At 46.9% G+C, this 20,807-nt stretch overlaps 1 protein-coding gene across 4 annotated transcripts in view; it reads right to left on the reverse strand.

Moving 5' to 3' along the window:
* The window catches only part of LOC126543158 (puratrophin-1-like), a 379,196-nt gene that overhangs the window by 122,832 nt on the left and 235,557 nt on the right, over positions 1-20,807 (reverse strand). For all 4 annotated transcript variants that reach the window (XM_072286218.1, XM_072286216.1, XM_072286212.1 and 1 more), the window contains exons 5-10: positions 11,247-11,367; positions 8,264-8,363; positions 6,819-6,911; positions 5,643-5,759; positions 4,016-4,263; positions 1,418-1,556 (exon numbers count right to left, since the gene is read on the reverse strand). In XM_072286218.1, the coding sequence (XP_072142319.1) occupies positions 1,418-1,556; positions 4,016-4,263; positions 5,643-5,759; positions 6,819-6,911; positions 8,264-8,363; positions 11,247-11,367 (818 nt within the window). The remainder of the gene's footprint in view (positions 1-1,417; positions 1,557-4,015; positions 4,264-5,642; positions 5,760-6,818; positions 6,912-8,263; positions 8,364-11,246; positions 11,368-20,807) is intronic.

The raw sequence follows: 20,807 nt of genomic DNA on the forward strand, positions 1-20,807 counted from the left end.
ACGAGATGGGCAGCTGTGTCATGAAACAGCTGACAAGATAACTTTGGTGACAGTGCCGAAGTGGCGCGCGCCAATGTATGAAAATTTGCGACGTTAACGCTACAGGGGGTATTTCCCAATGGCGTGCGAACCACCTCGCGCCTCTGTGACGCCAGCCAGCCTGTGTGACTGAAAAAACAGGCGATGAGAAACATGAAACACGGCCAAAAAGAAAACCGCAGTCGCTTGCGAAGGGACACGTCGTCTCACCTGTTGGGACGTATAGACTGAGCCCTGTGAACATCGCGACAGCCGCGGTCTCACACTTGAAACAGTAGTCGCGACCAGCGGCATCTGTTGTCGTCGCGTCAGCGCGCTCGCAGCCAGTGTCAGATCACAAAACAACGGCGGCAGCGGCCAGACTGATCATAAACGGCCGGCGGCTGTAAAATGAGAACTGAGCAGGGCTTCCATGCTTGCTGCACGGTTTGGGTTCAGTACAGCTCCACTGCTCTTGGAAGCAAGAAACGCAGCGAGTGATTTTGGTTTCTGTAACATGAACTTACTAAGCATGTTCAAGCATGATGCTTGCGTGCGGAGGTGATCAATAACGAAAGGCAGTATATTATGTGCTAGAATTGTTTAAGAAAGGCACATTAATTCGGGAATGCAGAGGGTCTACATTTTCCCCTGTGAATGTGACGAACGCTGTACCAGAGCTCAGTGCAGTAAAATGGCATCGCAACACTCTTCGATCTGTTACGTCTTCATGAAAAAAGCGTAAATAGTATTTGTTCTCGTTACGCCACTAAATTCTGAAACAGCAACTCTGTTTACTTTCCAGCGGCGCTATGCGCAGGCCAGAACACACACCAGAGCCAAGTTTCTGCGTCCACTTTCATTTCGAGCTGCACGTAGACACTTTGCTTAAAGAAGTGCGCTAGCTAGCTCAAATCTACATTGTGTTCAGGGACTAAACAATGTATAAACCAAAGCCATGACGCCGTCACCCAATCGCGTGGCGCAATTCCGGAAGAGTTCCTTACTGCGTAAGTCTCTAATGAGGCAAGTACAGGTCTGGGCCATTATATGTGTCACCCGACATGCCTGAGCGCCAAGCGAGCCAGGCGGAAGTCTCGCATCACTCTCACACAACATCTCACGAACGCGGACCCGTACTCGACCAGGCGACGCAAGGGACGCGTTCTAATAACTGTATTAACACCGTGCCTGGCTGGGACTTATCCTACAACCGTAATCGTTATAGGTTGCCAGCAACCGCAATGTTCTTAATCGGGACTGACATGGCTAGAAAATCTGCTACTCCACTTGATATTGCGCAAACTTTCGTTTCGTCTTACGGTGAAGGAGGTCGACACCTACTGCCGACGACAACTTGAAAACCGGCGTAGGAAAATAAAAAGCGTTATAAACTCACTTGACTAGATTCTTCTTCGAAGGTCCTCACGAGCATGCATTCTTGGAGACGCTGAAGCCTCTTGTCCGCGAGCTTGGTCAGCTTCGCCATGGCGCGCTTTAGCTCGTTGTACAGGAGACCACTCTTCTCCAAGGCATCCCTAAAGGTTGAAGATAAGGATAAAGGATTATGACTCGCCCTCAAACGACGACGGTGACAATAACAACAACGTTCCGACCCGACAGAAGAGTGTACTCCACGCTGGAAAATACTGGCAGTACGCAAATAGTTTTGCGTCGATCTCGTTTTCACCAAATTACGTTAAGGAAGTAAGCAAAAAACTATCAAGGAATCAACCAGCGGAACAAAGAAGCTGTCGCCGCTTTATTCAAGGTCGTTTTGCAACTCTAAGTCTACAGCTGGCTCATGACAGGCGCAGTAGCTGTGGGCTCTGAATACCGACGACCTGGGGTCCTTTGATTCAAGCAAAGGCAGGATAAGTCGGGGTTAATGCGAGCAACCTATAGCCCAACTTTAAGTGTATTCACCGAGACATCTATGAGCAGCACAATGTGTAGTGTCAAGCCACAAAGTTTATGTTGCACGCAATTTCTTTTTCTTTCCTTATTTTCTTAGTTGGCTCTCTTGTACAATTGTGTAGTTATACTGACTTGCTCCCTTAATGAATTATTCAACGAGACACGTAAAAGGTCTCCACTAGAGTCTTGTGAAACGCCAGGAGGACGTCCTAATGGTGTTATCTTTGAAAGTATTTAGTTGTTGAAAGACTTTTTGAGAGCGTGCGAAAATAATTGAAAATAAACTTCGACTTATTCCGCAACGTGAGCTACAACGTTGCAGATTCTCACTCCTCGCATTCCCAAAAGGAAGCTTCCAAACCTGCCCAGTCGCTATTCGCAGCTAGCGCACTCGAACATATGAACTGTCATAATCCTCCGACATTTCAGGCATTTGGATGAAAGCGTGAAAAGGGAAAATAATAAAAATGAAGTACTGCGAAATGACGAAATGGTTGAGGATGTTGTTCCATAGTGTAGAGAGAGATAGAAGGCAGGGAGGTTAACCAGAGGCGAGTTTCCGGTTCCATACTGCAGCTGTATTAAAGCGCTACGATCTCCTTACTTTGATTAGCGCCAGAGGTTTAGTTATTAAAAAAGGAAAAAAAATCGATATACACGGGGCGACCGCGATATACAATGTCTTAGTTTCAATCTTGCCCAACGTATACCAGAGATTGGAGTTTTAAATCTGTTCGGGCAGCCTCTACCAATGATCGAAAGCCACTCCACGAGTGACAAGATCTGTCCTTGTGGCGCCTACAGCACTCCCAGCTCTACGCTATTCGAGAATGCGATGAGAACTGCGTCCCTCAGTCTCTGGAGCACCAAGGATTTCATGCGAGACCCAGTACACGTTCCTCAACCGATTCCGGCAACGTCTGCCGGGGTTTAAAAACACTTGGAAAAAAGCTATTTGCGACTGGTCGGGCGCCTACCGTCAAGAATGCGTTCAACGAATCAGTTGTCCAAGCAGATGCGCATCTTAAATGCCCAAAGGTTCATGATTTGCGGCACATAACCTTCGTGTTTCTTTCAAGCCACTCATCCCATAATTAAATGTCTCTAAATGTTGTCAGTCGGTATTGTTCCCGTTCTCGTGTTACTTTTCGTGCTCGTGTCTAGTTTTCATTTAAACCTACCTTCGTTCTGTACAATCGCTTCAATTCCTGAAATAATTGTGAGGTCTAAGGTCCTCTCGATGTAAAATTGGTTTGTATACGTCACCATTGTTCTAACATGCGGTTGCCCCAAACAGCCACTTTTATAGCATCATAAATGAAACATAACATTAGAGTGGGAAGAGGTGAACATCATGGTGCAATCATCATGTTTGCAGGGACAAATTTTCAAGCACTCCATCTTCAACTTCTCGATTATCTACTGCTAATGTGAATTTGCTGCCAAAGAGGTATTTCCAAAATAATCGTGAAACCCGTGCTTCTTTCTTTTTCTCAGGCGAACGTAAAGTGTAGACACTGACAAAGCAGAAAGAAAAAACTTTCATTTAATGCACACTGTACACATGCAAATCTGTACACATGCTTATCATGCTGTTCACGGTGACAGCGTCCGTGTGTTGGATTGGAAAACTTCCTCTGCGTTTCTACACACTCAGCTCCCTGCATCCGCCGGTTCGTGTTCTAAACAACGAAATACAACATAGCTTTCACAGTAACTTTCAACAATAAAGGAGTTTAGGCACAATGTGAATGGCAGGAATATGACACGAGACTTGATCACACGTTCATTAATCACAGCCGAATCAAAACAAGCCACCTGCAGTTGTTATGATTTTCACTTACGTGTCCTCCTGTGCTTTGTGGAGTTTTTATTGTTTCTCTCCCCCCCTCCCCCCTTCCTGTTCTTTTATGTAATGTCCTGGATGATTAATGGTCAATAAACATTAAATTGAATGGAATCAATGACCTCCCAGGAGTCTGGGAGCGACAGTGTATAACTGCAAGTATCACCAACGTACGCAACCCAGAATCAAGAACGTGCAGGGGCTATCTTGCGCGGACTTCGTCAGTTTGCGTACCGGTAGTCGAGATTGTGAGGCGACCGGGCACGGTACGCTTGCAGCTCCTGCAGAATGGTGTCCCCTTCTTCCTGCAGGTGGCGTAGCTGCTCATCCCGGAAAGTGTCCTGGATGTGCCGCTTCTGGGCGTCGATCAGCTGCAGCGCCAGCGCTGACGATGGTGGCACCCGACTCGTTCGCAGCTCTTGCATCACGGAGACTAGTTGCCGCCCGGACAGCCGACAGCCGGACACAAACGGCTCCAGGAACTGCGAAGAGACAGGCATCGGGTTTTGGGCTGCTGCGAGACATACTGGCTGTTGGTCGCGAAGTCCACGTTACCCTATAATACGTGCGCGCGTGATTGTGTGTGGTCGCGCGTGGAGAAGGCTTAGTGAGAGCAACAAGTCTACGCGTATGCTAGAATCAAGTAGAATGGTGAAAAGTATCGATGATGACTTCATTACGCGGAGTTATACATACGAACACGGTACTATGACCAGTAGCAGGCGCTATGGAGAAGCGTACCTTAAAGCACTCTCATGAAATGTGCATTCTCGCAACATCGAACTTTTGCTTTTCGTTTATGGCGTGAACGCGCGCGCACGCACGCACAAACACAATGCTGCCGGTTAAAAAGGCACTGTACGTATGTCCAATGACGACGCTTAACTTGAATAATAAGATAACAATTCCCGTGTGGGCGATTATAATCGGGGCATGAAAATAGAAGAAAGGGCATTATTATAAATTGGTAGAAAATAAACAAAGAAATAAAAAAACTCTCAGAATACTAAATCATGCTGACATTACTGCGACAGTTTTACCTGAATATTCCGACTCTTAAAGGGAAACTCCTGCGCTTTTTTAAACCATATTATGATATTGTCATGTTCAAATGGCACTGACAGTCCTATCACCGGTAGGCTGGTTCAATTTGCTTAGAAACTCATCAACAATTTTAAATAACCAATAAACGAGGTACCGGAACCTAAACGGGTAGCGCTGCTTCGTGTGACGTCTACGATGAGTCGTTGACGTCAGATCATACACCACCGTAATGTAAACAGGCAGCACACGTGGTGCTAACGCCAAAACAGAGAAGCTGACGATGTCTTCTGACTACACGGGGAGCCTTTCCAGCTCTTTCGAACAAGACAGTGGCGATTTCAGCGACGATATGAGCGCTGAGGGAACGCTGAAGGAACGCTGAAGGACCGCGCGAGGCAGCTGACGAGCCCCAAGCTCAGCACGCCTTGTGCTACGGCAAGATGAAGAGAAGCAGCGGTCATCACGTTTGTCGAAACGATGATTGCCGGCCGTTGTCTCGCGAAAAAATAAGCCAGCTTCGTCGTTTCTGGACGAATTGGTGATATAGACTCTGACGTCACAAACACATTGTGCCCAGTAAAACGTCATACATTCGTGGGCATGAGTCGGGAACACGCACCCACTCTTTGACATTCATTTTCCGGAAAATTAAATGACTTGCAGTCATATCGTTTGGCACAGATAATCAGCGTGTAAAAGAGAACGTGTAGTCAAATTTTTATGAAGATCAGTGGACATAGAAAAATCAACGGAGTTGCCCCTAAACTGTATTCCTTTTCTATCGAACCCTTTTTCTTTCGAACCCGGGCAGGCTTACCTTTCGGAAGCTCATCCACTCTTGGTGATCATAAGCATAGGTTCCCCCAAATTCTGGAAGCAGGTTGTCTTTGTCCACAAACTCCAGCAACTTTTCTTGAGATGTCACTGGGACAATCTGGAAATAAGACGAAGCATCACCGTCGACTCTTCCTGAGCTGTTAAGGACGAAATTCTTGCGCTTAATAAGGGTAGGTCGAATGAATAAGTTAGTCAGATCTCATCGATGAGATTTAAGAGCCGGATTTCTAGAGCAAATGTGCGCTTTGGTATGGTCTCCGTTGGTTGGAGACATGCGGCTTATGTTGCATTATGCGCTAATAACCAGGCACACCTTCACAATCCGCGCGTCTTGCTTTAGACTGGTTTGCGCAGCTCAAGCTGGCGCAATTACCCCGCCCTAAATCAAGGAAGCCCTAGAAACCATCAAACCCGAAGGTGGTCCTTTGCCACAGTGCATTTGCTATCGTTCACAGCAGCTGCTGCCTTCATCCCAGCCTGGAAAGAAAGGTGTACCGAACCAGTGACGCCCACGGTAGGAGTCACTGATGGACCATAAGTAGAAATTGGAACGCAAACAGAATGATAACTAACCGGAACGTCTGTTCCACGTAATTGTATAAAAGTTCGAGATCAATCGCTGTGTAGCCGGTTTCTCAGTATGGAGTTGTCCCATGCAATTGTACCTGTTTGAGTCTGAATTAGGCTACTCTTCTAAACGCAGCTGAACACGAATACGGAACAACGGACTGGAGTGGTTTTCGACTTGTACGCGCTTGAATTTATGCTGACAGTGCAACGGAGAGCACCGCTGCCACGCTTTAGACTAGAAGGCGTGAGAAGGGCACTGTGGGAAAAGTGAAGACACACAAAAGCAGCGACCTTATCTAAACACTAAAGCTGGCACAAAAATAAAGGAAGAATATGCTGTAGATAAGGTTATTCAATTTCCTTGACTCCGATCTAAGAATTCCTTGTCCTAGATCTGTGTTAGCAAGGAAATTATGACTGGGTGTCTCGCTCTTTTCTGAGCGCTCGTAAATCGTCAATGATATATATATATATATATATATATATATATATATATATATATATATATATATATCCTACATTTAAAGCTTCCTGTTAATCTCGGTGATATATATCCTTTCAGCGAGCACCAAGAACGACATTATACCTTAGCTCTTGTTTGAGACAGGAGTCCCTTGACTTCCAGAGGACCATGGGCATTCACCACAACTACGATGTCGATCGCGTTGTTGATGTTTGCCTGAAAGAGCAAGGACAAATAAATCAAGAAAGTGTCGTTTTCCTCAGTACCGCCAAGCTCGCTAGCAACTATGTGAGCATGAACAACGGATACCAGTCAAGTTATTTTGTGTGCTGAGAACTTACTTTCAACACCTCGCTTGAGCGAGGTGTTGAGAACAAGGCCAGTGATCTCGCAATGACGCTATCCTGAACTGCACAGGAAGGACACGGATCTGAATAACCAGCCACACGAATGGCTGCATACGATATAATGTTATTTAAATTCCGGGGTTTTACGTGCCAAAACCACGATCTGATTAAGACGGCCGTTGTAATGGTGGATTCCGGATTGATTTGGACCACCTAGTTTTTTTTTTTATCGTGCACCCAAATATAAGTGCAAGGGCGTTTTTGCGCTCCGCCCCCATCGAAATAGCCACCGCAGCCGAGATCGAAACCGCGACTTCGAGCGCAGCATGCAGCTTAACGCCACCGGGCTACGGCGGCGTTTGCTGCATACAATATATTCAGACGAAGACGTAGTGTCGCACACTTCTTGTAAGCAGTTGTACGCATTAAAAAGTTCTTCTTAACGATTGCTCATGTTAATGAAACGCGCTTTTGTGCACATACAGAAAAGAATTTACGGCGTATTTGGCATTTATTACTGATGTACCTCTACGTAAACCATATAATGTTTATTACAGCATTATGATCGTTGTTTATGGGACATTAAAAAGAAAATTTAGTGAAGCTGTAGCAGTAAATTACCTTTCTATGTAAACAAAAAAAGGCGCTCTCAACGTGAGGAGATGCTTGTTAAGCAGGAAAGACGCCAAAACAAAAGACAGGTGGCGACACCACCATGAAGTTCCCGCACCAGCTAGCAGTGACGTCATGAATTTTGACGGCGTCCGCTCGGGCCTAGTTAACGTTTTATTTGCAAAGATGGACCATATTGTATTCCAAACGAGTCGAACACTCAAAGTTAGGAAGTTTCGAGAACGCTTACTGCGCCACAACGGCCCAAATACGAGAAGATACTTTGAAACCAATGACCTCACACTGACGTACCAGTGCAATGGTTTCGGCGCGAAATTCATAACTTGAAAGTTCAGTCTTTATTTTCTCAATATAAACGAAACCAGGCTATAGAAAGAATATTTTATCAGCGCAAACTTAATTAGTGTCCCTCTTTAGTGTCCCTCTTTAGCGGTCGCTTTCCACCGAGAGTCACATTAACTGGAGAACGAAAGTTGCAAGGGCAGTAAATATCTGAGTTTTGAAGAACGAACTACAAGCAATCGAACGAAGAGCCACGAAACGAGTCGTTAAAAAAGAAGAAAAGACAGAGGAGAGAAAGCAGCTCACCTCAAGAAGACAAAGCGCCTCGTCGAGCAGTTTCCAGAGCTGTTCGCTTGCATCAGCGGCATCGACGAGCAGAAGGAATCCACGAACACTGATTTCTTTCCTGGAAAGAAACACGATTTGGAAGAGTTATGCCTCGAGACCTCGTCCTTCACTCTTAACGATGGCAACTAGCGGGCAACAAAGCAGCTACTTCCTTATGTCGTTATCGGATCCTCGTTTTCTGCTTCTCTAAGAAGGAGAAACGGTGCACGAGATACTTTACCGCTTTCCAAAAGATTAACTGCATGGCTCGTTTCGAAGCAGCGCTTCTTAGTGAATTAATTCACCGTGAGTTAATTATCCGTGATCATACAGTAAAATGAACAAACTCGCCGTCTCGGGACGGACAGCTCCAATACTCGAATTTGGTCCGCTATTCCGACTTTTGCCACCACTCACTCCGAACATTTCGATTCTAATTTGATTAAAGCCGGAATTATACTGTTCGCGCGCCCCTGTAGTTCATAGCGGTAGTTGTTTCGGTTTTTCATCCCCAACTCCAACGCTGGTACAAAGGTTGCATTATTAGCATGACTTGAGCGCGAAACACTTTCGTGGGCGCCCAGGATGCACACGACATCGAGCTTCAGACTAAAATCAACGAGATCGTTCACTATTTCTTGCGTATGTATGTAGAAGCACAAGTGCGGCGCCTACCGCGTACGTTACACAAAGAACTCTCTTTCCGTCTCTCTCTTGATTTCTTCATAAACAGCGTAGAGTGCCGTGGGTGGAGTTCTCTACGACGCCATGAATAATGTCCTTAACTTCGGGTTTCTGACATTGGTATGGCCTGTACACAACGCCAAACGTAATAAACGTTTAGTTTCTCTAGAGGTCACATTTTGCCGATTCCCTTGCAAGATATAGCTCGTGCGAAAGTAACAACGTTTGAAGTATTCATGCGAAAGCATTACATGGCCCACTACGCGAAAATACGGCGTCGTAGTCGGCGGCGTGACCGAATTATGGTACCAAAAACGGCCGAAGGGAAAGTGTAAAACCACATAAAGAAATACCTGAATTGACGTCAAATTTCTCAGGGAGGTTCTTGTAAATGTTGTAAAAGTAAACTAATGCCTTCGAAAAGAATATCAGCGAAATTTTGGTCTGCGTGGGAGTCGAACCCAGACCTCCGGGATGCGAGACGAGCACGCTTCCCCAACGCCACGGCAGCTCCACTGTTCTGGTTGACTAAATGTTTGCCTAGTGCGTGCGACGTTCGGCACGTGACGGCGCAGCCAATGGGTAGGAGCTGGCACCACGTCAAGAGAGTATAAAATGAGCGTATAAAATAAAAAGCATTAATGTCCAATTGAATGCCTCTGAGCGGTCCTTCGAGTTATGAACTCCTCGCGGGCAAGCGAGCGCGTTGAAACGCCTTGCGCGTTTTCGTTTAGCCTTACCGAGGCGCAGTTAAAACGCAGGCGAGAGCTTGCGTGGACAAGGAAAGCGCAGAAAAAAAAGATTCACCAAAGCGACTATAATGCTTTAGCATTCCCACACGTAAGCAGTTTTAACTGTCACTGCCGAATTTTTCCCTTTATCAATGCACTACAATTTTTATAACTCAGGTTACTTTTTGATATGCGGGGCACTGTAATGAAGTGTGGGTTGATGCCAGTTGGTAACGCGTGGTGACAAATTCACAGCGCACTCAGAAGTCGAGGACACAGAAAACAACGGGACGAGTGCGCTGACTTCAAGCTACTATATTTTTTTTGAGAAACGAACGTGATATAGAGTCACATAAATAAAATAAAGAAATAATAGAAAAACCCGATATGATAGGAGCGACCATCAGCTTATTTATCAACGCAGAATCTACAATGTTTTAATGCTACACGTAGAAGCCATATAGGCAGCAGTGACTTCTTCAATTTGTCGTTTTTGTACTTTTGTTTGCTCTGCTTGTATGATAAGTTGTGGTTCCTTTATCTGTTTTCTACTAGCATATTATGGGCTTTTTGCGCTATTATTTATCTCTCTCTCTCTTTCTCCCCCTCTCTCTTCATTTTTATGACTACATATTGTGCTATTCTGGTAAAAAAATATTGTAATTGGAAGTCAGCGCCGGTCCTGTCGTTTTCTGTGCCCTTGTCTTTTGCCCACGCTGTTAAGTTGCTACACACAGAAGTGTTTTCTCAAATCTGTCTCTCTTGCACTATACTGTATACTGTCACGGAAACACCACACTGGATTCAATACGGTGTTTAATAGCCGCACTAGTTGCCATCCTCTAGCGCTTTTTCCTCACTCCTGGTTCCTCATATCCGCACTTCCTCGTCCCGTTACAATATGTTTAACTTCATGCAAATAACGATGGCAAGAATCCGGTCTGTTTCTTTACAACAGTTCTGCTTACAGTGATTTGGCCTCTGCGACGCCTAGCGTCGTTAGTTGTGACGCGGACTTTCTGATAAATTGAATACATTTAGAAGTTGCATGCAGACGCAGCTCCGCACATCGCAGTCATATATCAGCTCTGCTCTGTTGCGCGTACGACGCCGCCACTCGCTGGAGGATGTGCAACACGTTACTAGTCCTTGTCCTTCGCGCTGTAGGTCGTTTTTATCACGTTACTATATGTGCTGGCCACCTACAATCTGATGGCCACAATGAATCACCTCGATGAGCAGCGCTCTTTTACCACCGAAAGATTCTTCGGCTATAGAATGATGCGTCAGAACAAAGCGTTGCTCTGATAGCTTTTTTTTTTAGTGGGACGCCTTTTTCAACACACACACACACACACACACACACACACACACACACACACACACACACACACACACACACACACACACACACACACACACACACGCACACGCACACACACACACACACACACACACACACACACATATATATATATTCAAGTGACCACGACATACAATTATGTACGTAGGTATACATGTAAGTCATGCAAGATAGGCATACTTACTTTGGTATTGTGTAGAAGTACATCAACATCTGTGCCAGCTGCGTTGGCGTCAGTTCAGGGACATCCTTGAATGATGAACTGCTGATAATAGCTATGCCCCTTCCGTTCACATCCCTGCATCCTGAAAAGAAAGTGAAAAAAAAAGGAAAAGGAAGATGGTAAGTAACTTCGTTTAAGACGGTGCTTTACTATAACACTATTAATAGATTCCTCTCTTTCTTTTTCTTTGTTATATTTAGCGTGGGTGAGAGCGCTTTCGATGTTTGCACTTCTTACAGCATTCATATTATAAAGGTTAGTAAGAAACTTTTACAAATGATAGTTCTGCGTATGCAACGCAGCAGAATTTAGACTGATAAGTAATGTGTGCCAACAATGCGTGGTGAGAAAGTAATAACTATTGAGATTAAGTATTTCAACTAAAGATTATCGGCAATATAGAATAATGTACTTGTAAACGTTTACTGCGATGTACGGCCTGTTAGTAGTATGCTCTCAAACCGCCAAACTGCCAAGCTATACAACCAAACTACAACAACCGTCACTGCCAAGCCTTCGTATCGTTCAGTTGTATGCTACTGTATACCAAGCTAAACTCTTCAAGAAAAACTTGGTCGAGAAGGAGCTGGCGATTGTTTACGGTCACAAAATCAGGCCAGGGAGAACGCAACGATTCCATTCAGTTATTTTCGCGCTTCATCATTGTTCCGAGCGGCGCTCAGACTACATTACCATCACGATCGGCCAGTCGTGTGCGGTGGATAATGAGAATGGAATAGTATCGAGCGAAATGAATTGTTACATTATATCGGCCTAGCTTATCGCTTCGTCGGTCACCATTGTCACAGCAAATGCTTCCAGTTGTGGTAACTACGAGTTCCCGATACCGGGGGTACTACTCTGGAAACTGTCAAATTCCGCCACATTGTCGGATTTGCGATCTGGTCAGCTCTGATTTGACCTGCGACGGCTTCCTTGATTGGGTCGAAATTCCGTCATTACAGAATTTGACAACATTGTCACGAAGGCGAAGAAGCAGACTGTAGTGAAACCTTTGAGCAATGAAAACTAACTGTTTAATGGGCGAACCTGTGGCCTCGAAAAACAAACGACACTCAATGCACAACGATTGCAGCGAGCACACTCGGCGATCGTCGAAAATCTAATCTGCGGGTCAAGCGCGTTGCCTTTTATACATGAATCGTCGGAGGTGTTCCAGCGTAATCGCTGGTGCCCGCGTGCTTTCCAGAAAGTACTACATAATTATTCGCGTCGTGCATACAATCAGGTTACGCAGGGTTCTGTGAAAACACACAACGGACAGAACCATCGATAACATTCGAGAAACTTCCGATACATGCAGGCGCGTCCTGCGCCGAACGATAACGTTAAAAATTTGTTAGCCGGTGAAAAGCGGTCACCGGAGTACACATACAATCTGGCGGAATTCGACAGTGTCCAGAATAGTACTCCAGTTGAGGCGCGCGCTGACGATTCAAAGCGATAATGGCGTAAATCACGCCTGAGAATTTATTCGTTCTATCTTTTCTCTGCGAAACTGAACAACTTAGAAGAGGATAGTTCGTCCGTGAGCAGATATTTATGAATAATGTCGTCCAGGACGAAAGAAAAAAGCTTTAAAAAGTGAATTTTTGCATTCCTTCGCTGGCCCCCGAGTATGTGACGCCGCGACTTTTCTGTGGCGTCCATGAGCTTTCGCTGGTGCGACCATAAGGGGCCCGGTTGGAAGGGAACGTGAAACGTGGCCGCTGTAGAGAGCAGGGGTCCCGGAGAGAACGTTCCAGAAAGAATAAAACCAATGAAATGCAAGATGCCATGCGCATCATGAAGGCGATGGCCGGCCGATGTCCAGGACGGGGCAATCTCCGATTCATCGCATCGCGCTCGTGCATGGCCGCTGTCGAGAGGCGCGTTCACGCCAGCTACTCAGCGTATAGTCGCGCACGCGCAGCCGATACGAGACCAGAGAAAGAAGGCTATCGGCTACGCTCGCGAAAGGAACAGGTTGCCCATAAGGAGCCAATTACACACTGGCACGCCGCCGTCAACCCCGTACTTTTGCTAAAGACCGCGCGGGCAGCCGGGCTCGGACTCTCATTTTTCAAACGCCCTTTTGAAACTCGTTCCCCCGCGCGCGCGGCCCGAGCACTGCCAGGTTGGCCACGGCGGGCCCCGGGGAGGCCCTCCCCGAGTGCCGACGGGACGCCGCGCGGGCGTGCCTCCGCCGGCGGCCCGCCAGTGAAACAAAGAGCAAGGCGCGACCGTGTATCGCATGTCCACTTCTCCCAGGCACTATGGCGCGTATTTACCGTTGATTTAGAGCGCGGCTGGGCGCACTTGAAAAGTTTGCGCAACGGCGTAAGTCATCAGAGGGATGGGGCGCGAGCGTGGAGAGAGCGGCGGGCGCCCCCCCTCCCCCCCCCCCCTCCAGCGATGTAGCCGCGCTCCCCGAAAAAGCCGCACCTTCTTCGTGAAGCCTCCTCTCCTCTCTCTTCTTCGGGATGGGACTCCAGTGGTAATCACAGAACCGGGACCGTCATTATTTATAACATCGACGTGGAGACTCGGAACTCAGTAACGACTTGGAGGGACGCGTGTTGGGAATTTCTAATTTAAGGTCCCGCCGGAGAACTTGCCTTTGCCGTCGATGGTGACCCACCTTCGGCTCGGGGTTCAGGGTCACTGTTTTATGGGTCGACCAGTGGCGGCTTAATAAAAGAGCTGCTTGCGTTACGGCGGTGCGGGTAGTCATTGTTAGTGGCTCTGACCCATTTGCCTAGGGGAGAGAGTCTCGTGCGGAATACATCAGGAGCCCCCCCTCGGGGCGTGCTAAAAGAAATCCGTGGACTTGCCGTTGTCAAATTATGCAGCGCAGTCGGTCAAGTTTCCGTTGTCCAAAACAGCGCGTATTAATGAGATAATTGTTCACAAGGAAATGAGTTAGCGGTTTAGGAGACATGATGAACCCGAACGAATCATTTAAGTTTGTCTCTGTTTTATGTGACCCCTTATGATTGGTCTTTAATGCATTTGTCGCCTGAATTCCAAGTTATCGTTATCTTTCTTGTTCTTGTAACATTTCTATTGTTCATTGCTGTCCTTTTGTTTACTGTATGCATCCGTCCTACGTGAAAAGGAGTAGCCAGCGCCCGCTTAAAGGCGTCATCTCGTAAATATCATGAATAAAAAAAAAACTTGACTTTGTGGTCTTCATCAACCTGGGGCTTTTTAATGCGTTGTTACCAACAGTGTTATGATAAGTGGGGTTTCTGTGAAGCATCCATGTATAGGAATGAACACGGAGGCTTCATGGCAGAGTGGTAAAGCAACCCATGGCAAGCACTATGTTTAGTCTCGAAAAAAAAAAAGGGGGGGGGGGGTGAAGTGTCTGAGCAAAAGGCGTGAGTAATCAACCGACAGGTTAAGTAGGATGCAACAAAACCTGTAGACATGCGACCCAGTCCTCACGTAGATAACAAGTAACTTGCCTTGTGCGTTTTCGAACGAGAGTGAGCCTTTACTGTTCTTGAAATGGTAAAAGCGTACATCGCTCACGGATTCATCATCTAAATTAGGCTTCTTATATTAAGAGCTCTTCTATATTCAGTACTGCCGGTAAATCAGTTCTTCGCTTTAATGCTGTTCCTATTTCACAATTTCAGCGATGTCAATCTGCGAGGAGATAAAAGTTCAATGTTGTACCCAAAAGCTGACTGCTAAATTGAAACAATAACGGGGTTTGGGGAGCGGAGGCGACATGAGAGAGAGAGAGAGAATGAAGAGGAAAGGCAGGGCGGTTAACCAGATATGAGTCTCCGGTTTGCTACCCTACACTGGGGATGGGGGATAGGGGTTAGAAAGATGACAGAATCATTGTTATGGTCATAATGGTAAATAATCTATTTGCTTTGCTTTCTTTGTTGTTCCACAATCACCATCTGCATTAGCACGCTCAAGGTGTATTAGGATAGATATTTGCAAATGCGATACTCCCGTTCAGAATGCAAACAATGCTGCCCAATTAGAAATGAGGGAAATGACAACAACCAGTGCACAGCGGCATGAATGTTATATTCCCGCGCGCCTGATGTACGCAGTATCAGATGGGAAAGCATGAGCGCTATACAGTACTCGGCATATATATAATAAACCACGGACACTTCAAAGTGCCGCTTTGACTGTGACTTTATAAAGGTTTCAGCAAGCGATGTGACATATCAGAAAGAAGGTAGTAGTCAGGAAGCGAATTGGTAAAGACAACAGCTGCAGGCCCGTCATTCACACAAACGCTGTGTATGGGTCTGTGCGTGAAAAGGAAACCACCACTTCTCTCTTACCGCAATCTACGGCAGACTACGTAAAGTCTAACAAAAATGACGGCTTCTTAGGCTGACACCACCCGCCGCCTCCATTGCAGGAGCTCACCGAAAAAAGCACAAGTTAAAGCGTTTGCGGGTCACGCCGCCTGTGCTAGAAACAACGCGCGATTCACTGAAACGCGATGACGGAACGTAAACGCCGCCACAGCAGCCTTAATGAGAACAGTGGCGCTGTCCGGTCCGGGCAGACCAGCCGCTGGAAAGCCAGCGACAGACGCGCTCGGCAATCTAGGCGTCGACCAGGCACGTCCGGCGAGTAGCCGTAATCGCTCCTAAATCAACTCCATTCATAATTATCTCATGCAGGTCGCACGTGATGGCGCAATAAGCAAGGAGGCCCCGCGCATAAAAAGCCAGTCGGACGCCAGCTCATCGCCGGCCGGCGTTCGGGGATCGCCGATTTTCGAACGGTGTTAAGTCGTGCACGATTCGACCCGGTCTAAATACAACTGAGCAGCTGCCTCGCAGGAAGCGCGCTCCCGCCAAAGTGGTTTCTGCGTGCGCTTCGGCCCGCTTTGTCGGTGGCATCAGCGATGCATGCTCGGCGTGAAGGAGAAGAAATGAAGACGCCGCTCCGAAGAGTTTAATCGCTCAGCCGCCCGCACCGACAACAGTAGTCGCGGGAGGCCGGGTCCGCCGAGAACTGTACCGTTCTTTCTGCGTGTACGTACATTTCCGAAGTTTAATGCCCCTAAATACGCAAAACGCTGAAGTTTAGAATGGTATGACAATGAAATCGGAACTGGAGGCACGCGCGGGAGCGGACGTTTTAAGAGCGATTCGTGGTGGAGAGCGGAAAATGGGTATACGCTGCGCAGAACTAGTTCATGACCCCGAATATCACGCCTCGTTGGAAGTGATTACATCCGAAGTTGCTAAAGTTCTAGGGAGCGAGTGTGCAGACTCGCGCTACGATGGCTGAAAGTAGTTGGGAGTCTTTCACCTATATAGTTTCTGCTTCACTTGGCCTTCCCGCGTCTTCTGCTTCGTTCTCAGAATTTTTATATCAGTTACACGAAATCTGAGGTTTGCCTATACCTAATGTCACAAGCGCTCAGTGTCGAGCAGCAGTGATCACTGCGGCAAGGACTAATTCTTTATGGAAGCTTGGCAACAGAAAGTGGACCTAGAAAGGTCCTTAATGGTGAAACACAAAATGAAATAGATTTCATACTTTCTGCCGATCCCAGCATAGTGCAGGATGTAGAAGTGTTAGGTAGGGTAAAATGCAGTGATCATAGGTTAGTGAGGTCTAGGATTCACCTCAATTTGAAGAAAGAAAGATTAAAATTGGTCAGGAAGAAATAGGCCAACCTAGACGCAATAAGGGTGGAACAGACCAATTCAGGCTGGTACTTGCAAACAAATATGCAACCCTAGAACATAGACATGAAGATGATATAGAGGTAATGAATGAAACCGTAACTAGGCTGGCTTCAGAAACAGCAGTTGAAGTGGGAGGTAAGGCACCAAGGCAACCAGTAGGTAAGCTCTCCCAAAATAAAGGACCTAATAAAAGAATGACATAGAATGAAAGTGTCCAACTCAACAGATAAGATAGAATTCGCGGAGCTGTTAAAACTGATCAACAAGACGAAAATAAGTGATATTCGAAATTATAACGTGCGAAAGACTGAGGAATCAGTAAAAAATGAACGCAGCATGAAATCAGCGAGAAGGAAACTTGGCATAGGACAAACCAAGATGTATGCACTGAAAGATAAGCAGGGTAATATCATCAGCAATCTCGAAGGTATAGTAAAAGCAGCGCAATAATTCTGTACTGACCTGTACAGTACTCAGAGCAGCCACGATACCTCCATTCGAAGTAGTAATGAACAGGTTACAGAGACTCTTTCTATAACTAGCGATGAAGTTAGAAGGGCCTTGTAACACATTAAACGGGAAAAAGCGGCAGGAGAAGATGGACTACTAGTCGATTTAATCAAAGATGGTGGAGACATAATGCTTAAAAAACTGGCAGCCCTTTATACGAACTCCCTAACGATTTCAAGTGTCTCAGAGAACAGGAAGAATGCCAATTACATTAACTAATCTACAAAAAGGGAGACGCTAAAGAATTGAAAAACTATAGGCCCATTAGCTTACTCCCAGTATTATATAAGATATTCACCAAGATAATTTCCAATAGAATAAGGGAAACACTGGACTTCAGTCAACCAAGGGAACCGATTGGCTTCAGGAAGGGATACTCCACAATGGATCACAGCCTTGTAAACAATCAGCCTCTCTATGTAGCTTTCATAGATTAGGAAAGGCACTTGATTCAGTAGAGATACCAGCAGTCAGAAAGGCATTACGTAATCAAGGAGTACACGACGCTTACGTAAATATATTGGACAATATCTACAGATTCCACATCTACCTTGACTCACCACAAGGAAAAGTAGAAAGATACCTATAAAGAAAAGGGCCAGGTAAGGAGACACAATCTCCCCAATGCTATTCACTGCATGCTTTGAAGAAGTGTTCAAGCTATTGAACTGGGAAGACTTAAGAGTGAGGATCAACAGCGAATATCTCAGAACCTACGGTTTGCAGATGACATTGTCCTGTTCAGCAACACTGGGAACGAGTTACAACAAATGATTAAGGACATTAACAGACAAAGTGCAAGAGTAGGGTTGAAGATTAATATGCAGAAGACAAAGATAATGGTCAATAGCCGTGCAAGGGAACAAGAGTTCAGGATCGCCAGTCTGTCTCTAGAGTCTGTGCAGAAGTTCACTTACCTGGGTCAATTACTCACAGGGAACCCTGATCATGAGAAGGAAACTTAAAGACGAATAAAAATGGGGTATGGAGTGCACACGGGAGACACTGTCAGATCCTGACTGGAAGCTTACCATTATCATTGAAAAGGAGGGTGTACAATCGGTGCATTTTAGCGGTGCTGACATATGGGGCGGAGACTTGGAGATTGAGAAAGGATCTTCGAGACCAAGTTAAGGGCCGAGAAAAGAGCGATGGAACGAAGTACGTTAGGCCTAACGTTAAGCGACAGAAAGAGAGCGGCACGGATCAGAGAGAAAACGGGAATGGCCGATATTCTAATTGACATTAAGAGGGGAAAATGGAGCTCGGAAGGCCATGAAATGCATAGGTTAGATAACCGGTGGACCATTAGGGTTACAGAATGGGTGCCAAGAGAAGGGAAGCGCAGTCAAGGACGGCAGAAGACTAGGTGGGGCGATGAAATTAGGAAATTGGCAGGCGCTAGTTGGACTCGGTTGGCGCAGGACTGGGGTAATTGGAGATCGCGGGGAGAGGCCTTCGTCCTGCAGTGGACATAAGATAGGATGATGATGATGATGATGATGATGATGATGATGATGATGACGACGACGACGACGACGACGGCGACATGGACGACGACGACGACGACGACGACGACGACGATGATGATGATGATTATTATACTCTGCTTGAGCCTCTCTGTTACGAACGGCGCGTTCAACAATTTATGACAAGTCAAGAAGAAATGCGAGCAGAAGGCGTGAGACCTCTTGAATCACCTTGGAACTTTCCACAGCGCGCACGCACTTGTGGTGCAAGGATGTATAGGCGGGTGTGCGTGAGCGCTTGCGTGCGTATGGAAGCCCCACGCCACAAATCCTAAAATACGGCCTTGCTATTCAGGTTTTAGCACCGGTACATAGCGTTGCGCGCACGGGAAGCGACAGCAGTTCTTGCGGAATGTCCGAAGCTGCCAGCATTTATTATGATGTACAATTATCACTATGCTACCCATCGCGGTAGCTCAGTGGCTATGGCGCGTTGCATGCGCGAGCCCGAGGTCGCGTGTTCGATCCCGGCCGCGGTGCATGGCCACATTCCGATGGAGGCCCACAATTAAAAAAATATATAATTATCACTGCTATATAGACCGCAGCTTTATCGCCGTCTGAGAGTGCGGGCATTACAGTTGTTGCCTAGAACTAAAACCGTGGTGCAATTGTATATGTAATTGTAGCCAAATTCTTGGTATATGCGCCCTACCAGAGGAGCGCTCTGTCGTATATACACGTAAGCGCCTTGGGCGCGTCGAGCCTAACACGGGACACATGATTGAGTCACTGTGTGCCGTATATATGGCGTGATGAGAGCATGGAGACCTCCGACCCGCTTAGCCGAGGATGCGCGAGTTTTCGGCGTGTTTCCGATTCCGACGCGGCGGGGACACATCGAACGGAAGAGCGGCAGTCGTTTCGAGCGCGACCCACGCCGCATACACACATTCGCATTGCTTCGGAGCGCGGTTAAGACCCCAGCGGGAGCTCTGTGAGCGGTCCAAAGCAACGCGTCACCTCGGCAGCCTGGAGGAAAGTAAGCAATCTCAATTTTTTCCACCTCGCCTTCATTATGCTCGAGTGCGTCCCGTAAACCCCCGCGCTCTCGAGTCGGCGCTGAAAAGCGGTAACGGCGAGAAAATTAGCGACACAATGGGGGAAGAAGCTTTCCTCTCGACTTCCAGCCAGTTCGCGCAGTTGCAACTTCGCTTCGCGGTCGAAAGCTGTCCCTATCTCGTCGTGCTGCAGCCATCCGTGTCGAAGCAATCGCGCGTGCGCGAGGGAGCGGGAAGCCATGGAAAAGACGCATCTCGCTGCCGCTCTGCACCAATGCCTCGGTTGCATAGGCCTCGTCTTCTTCCCTTCGGCATCTTTTTTTAATTCTCCGCGCATAGCCTGCTCGCACGAAGAGTCACAGGGGCAAAAACCTGCAGGCGCGCAGGGTCAGCGCGTCCAGGCCTCGTCCATACGTGAGTGACCGTAGCGCTTTCCTACCCCTTGCTGGTTTTTCGTTTTTACTGCGGTGTGGGCCAACAACGACGGAGCAAAGACTCTTGGGCGCACTCGAACAAGTATCCAGGAAACACCCATCGGAAGTCCAAGAGTGTGCGTGCATGTAGACTACATTATTTTCCGTCATGAGCGGTGCCATATGGGGCTGCTATATAAAAACTGTTGCTAGAATTTCTGCGCAGTAACACCAGGTATACACTATCGCGAAACACTGAAAGCCTCTGTACAGTCACTTTAAAACGCAGAAGGGGCACTTCCGCGTTTTGCCGCCATCAGCTGCAGCCGCTGCTGCAGAAATTGAAGCCATGTGCTCTAGTTCAATGTAATTTTCTCGACCA

Source organism: Dermacentor andersoni, chromosome 1, assembly GCF_023375885.2.
Source record: "Dermacentor andersoni chromosome 1, qqDerAnde1_hic_scaffold, whole genome shotgun sequence".
Lineage (NCBI taxonomy): Eukaryota > Metazoa > Arthropoda > Arachnida > Ixodida > Ixodidae > Dermacentor > Dermacentor andersoni.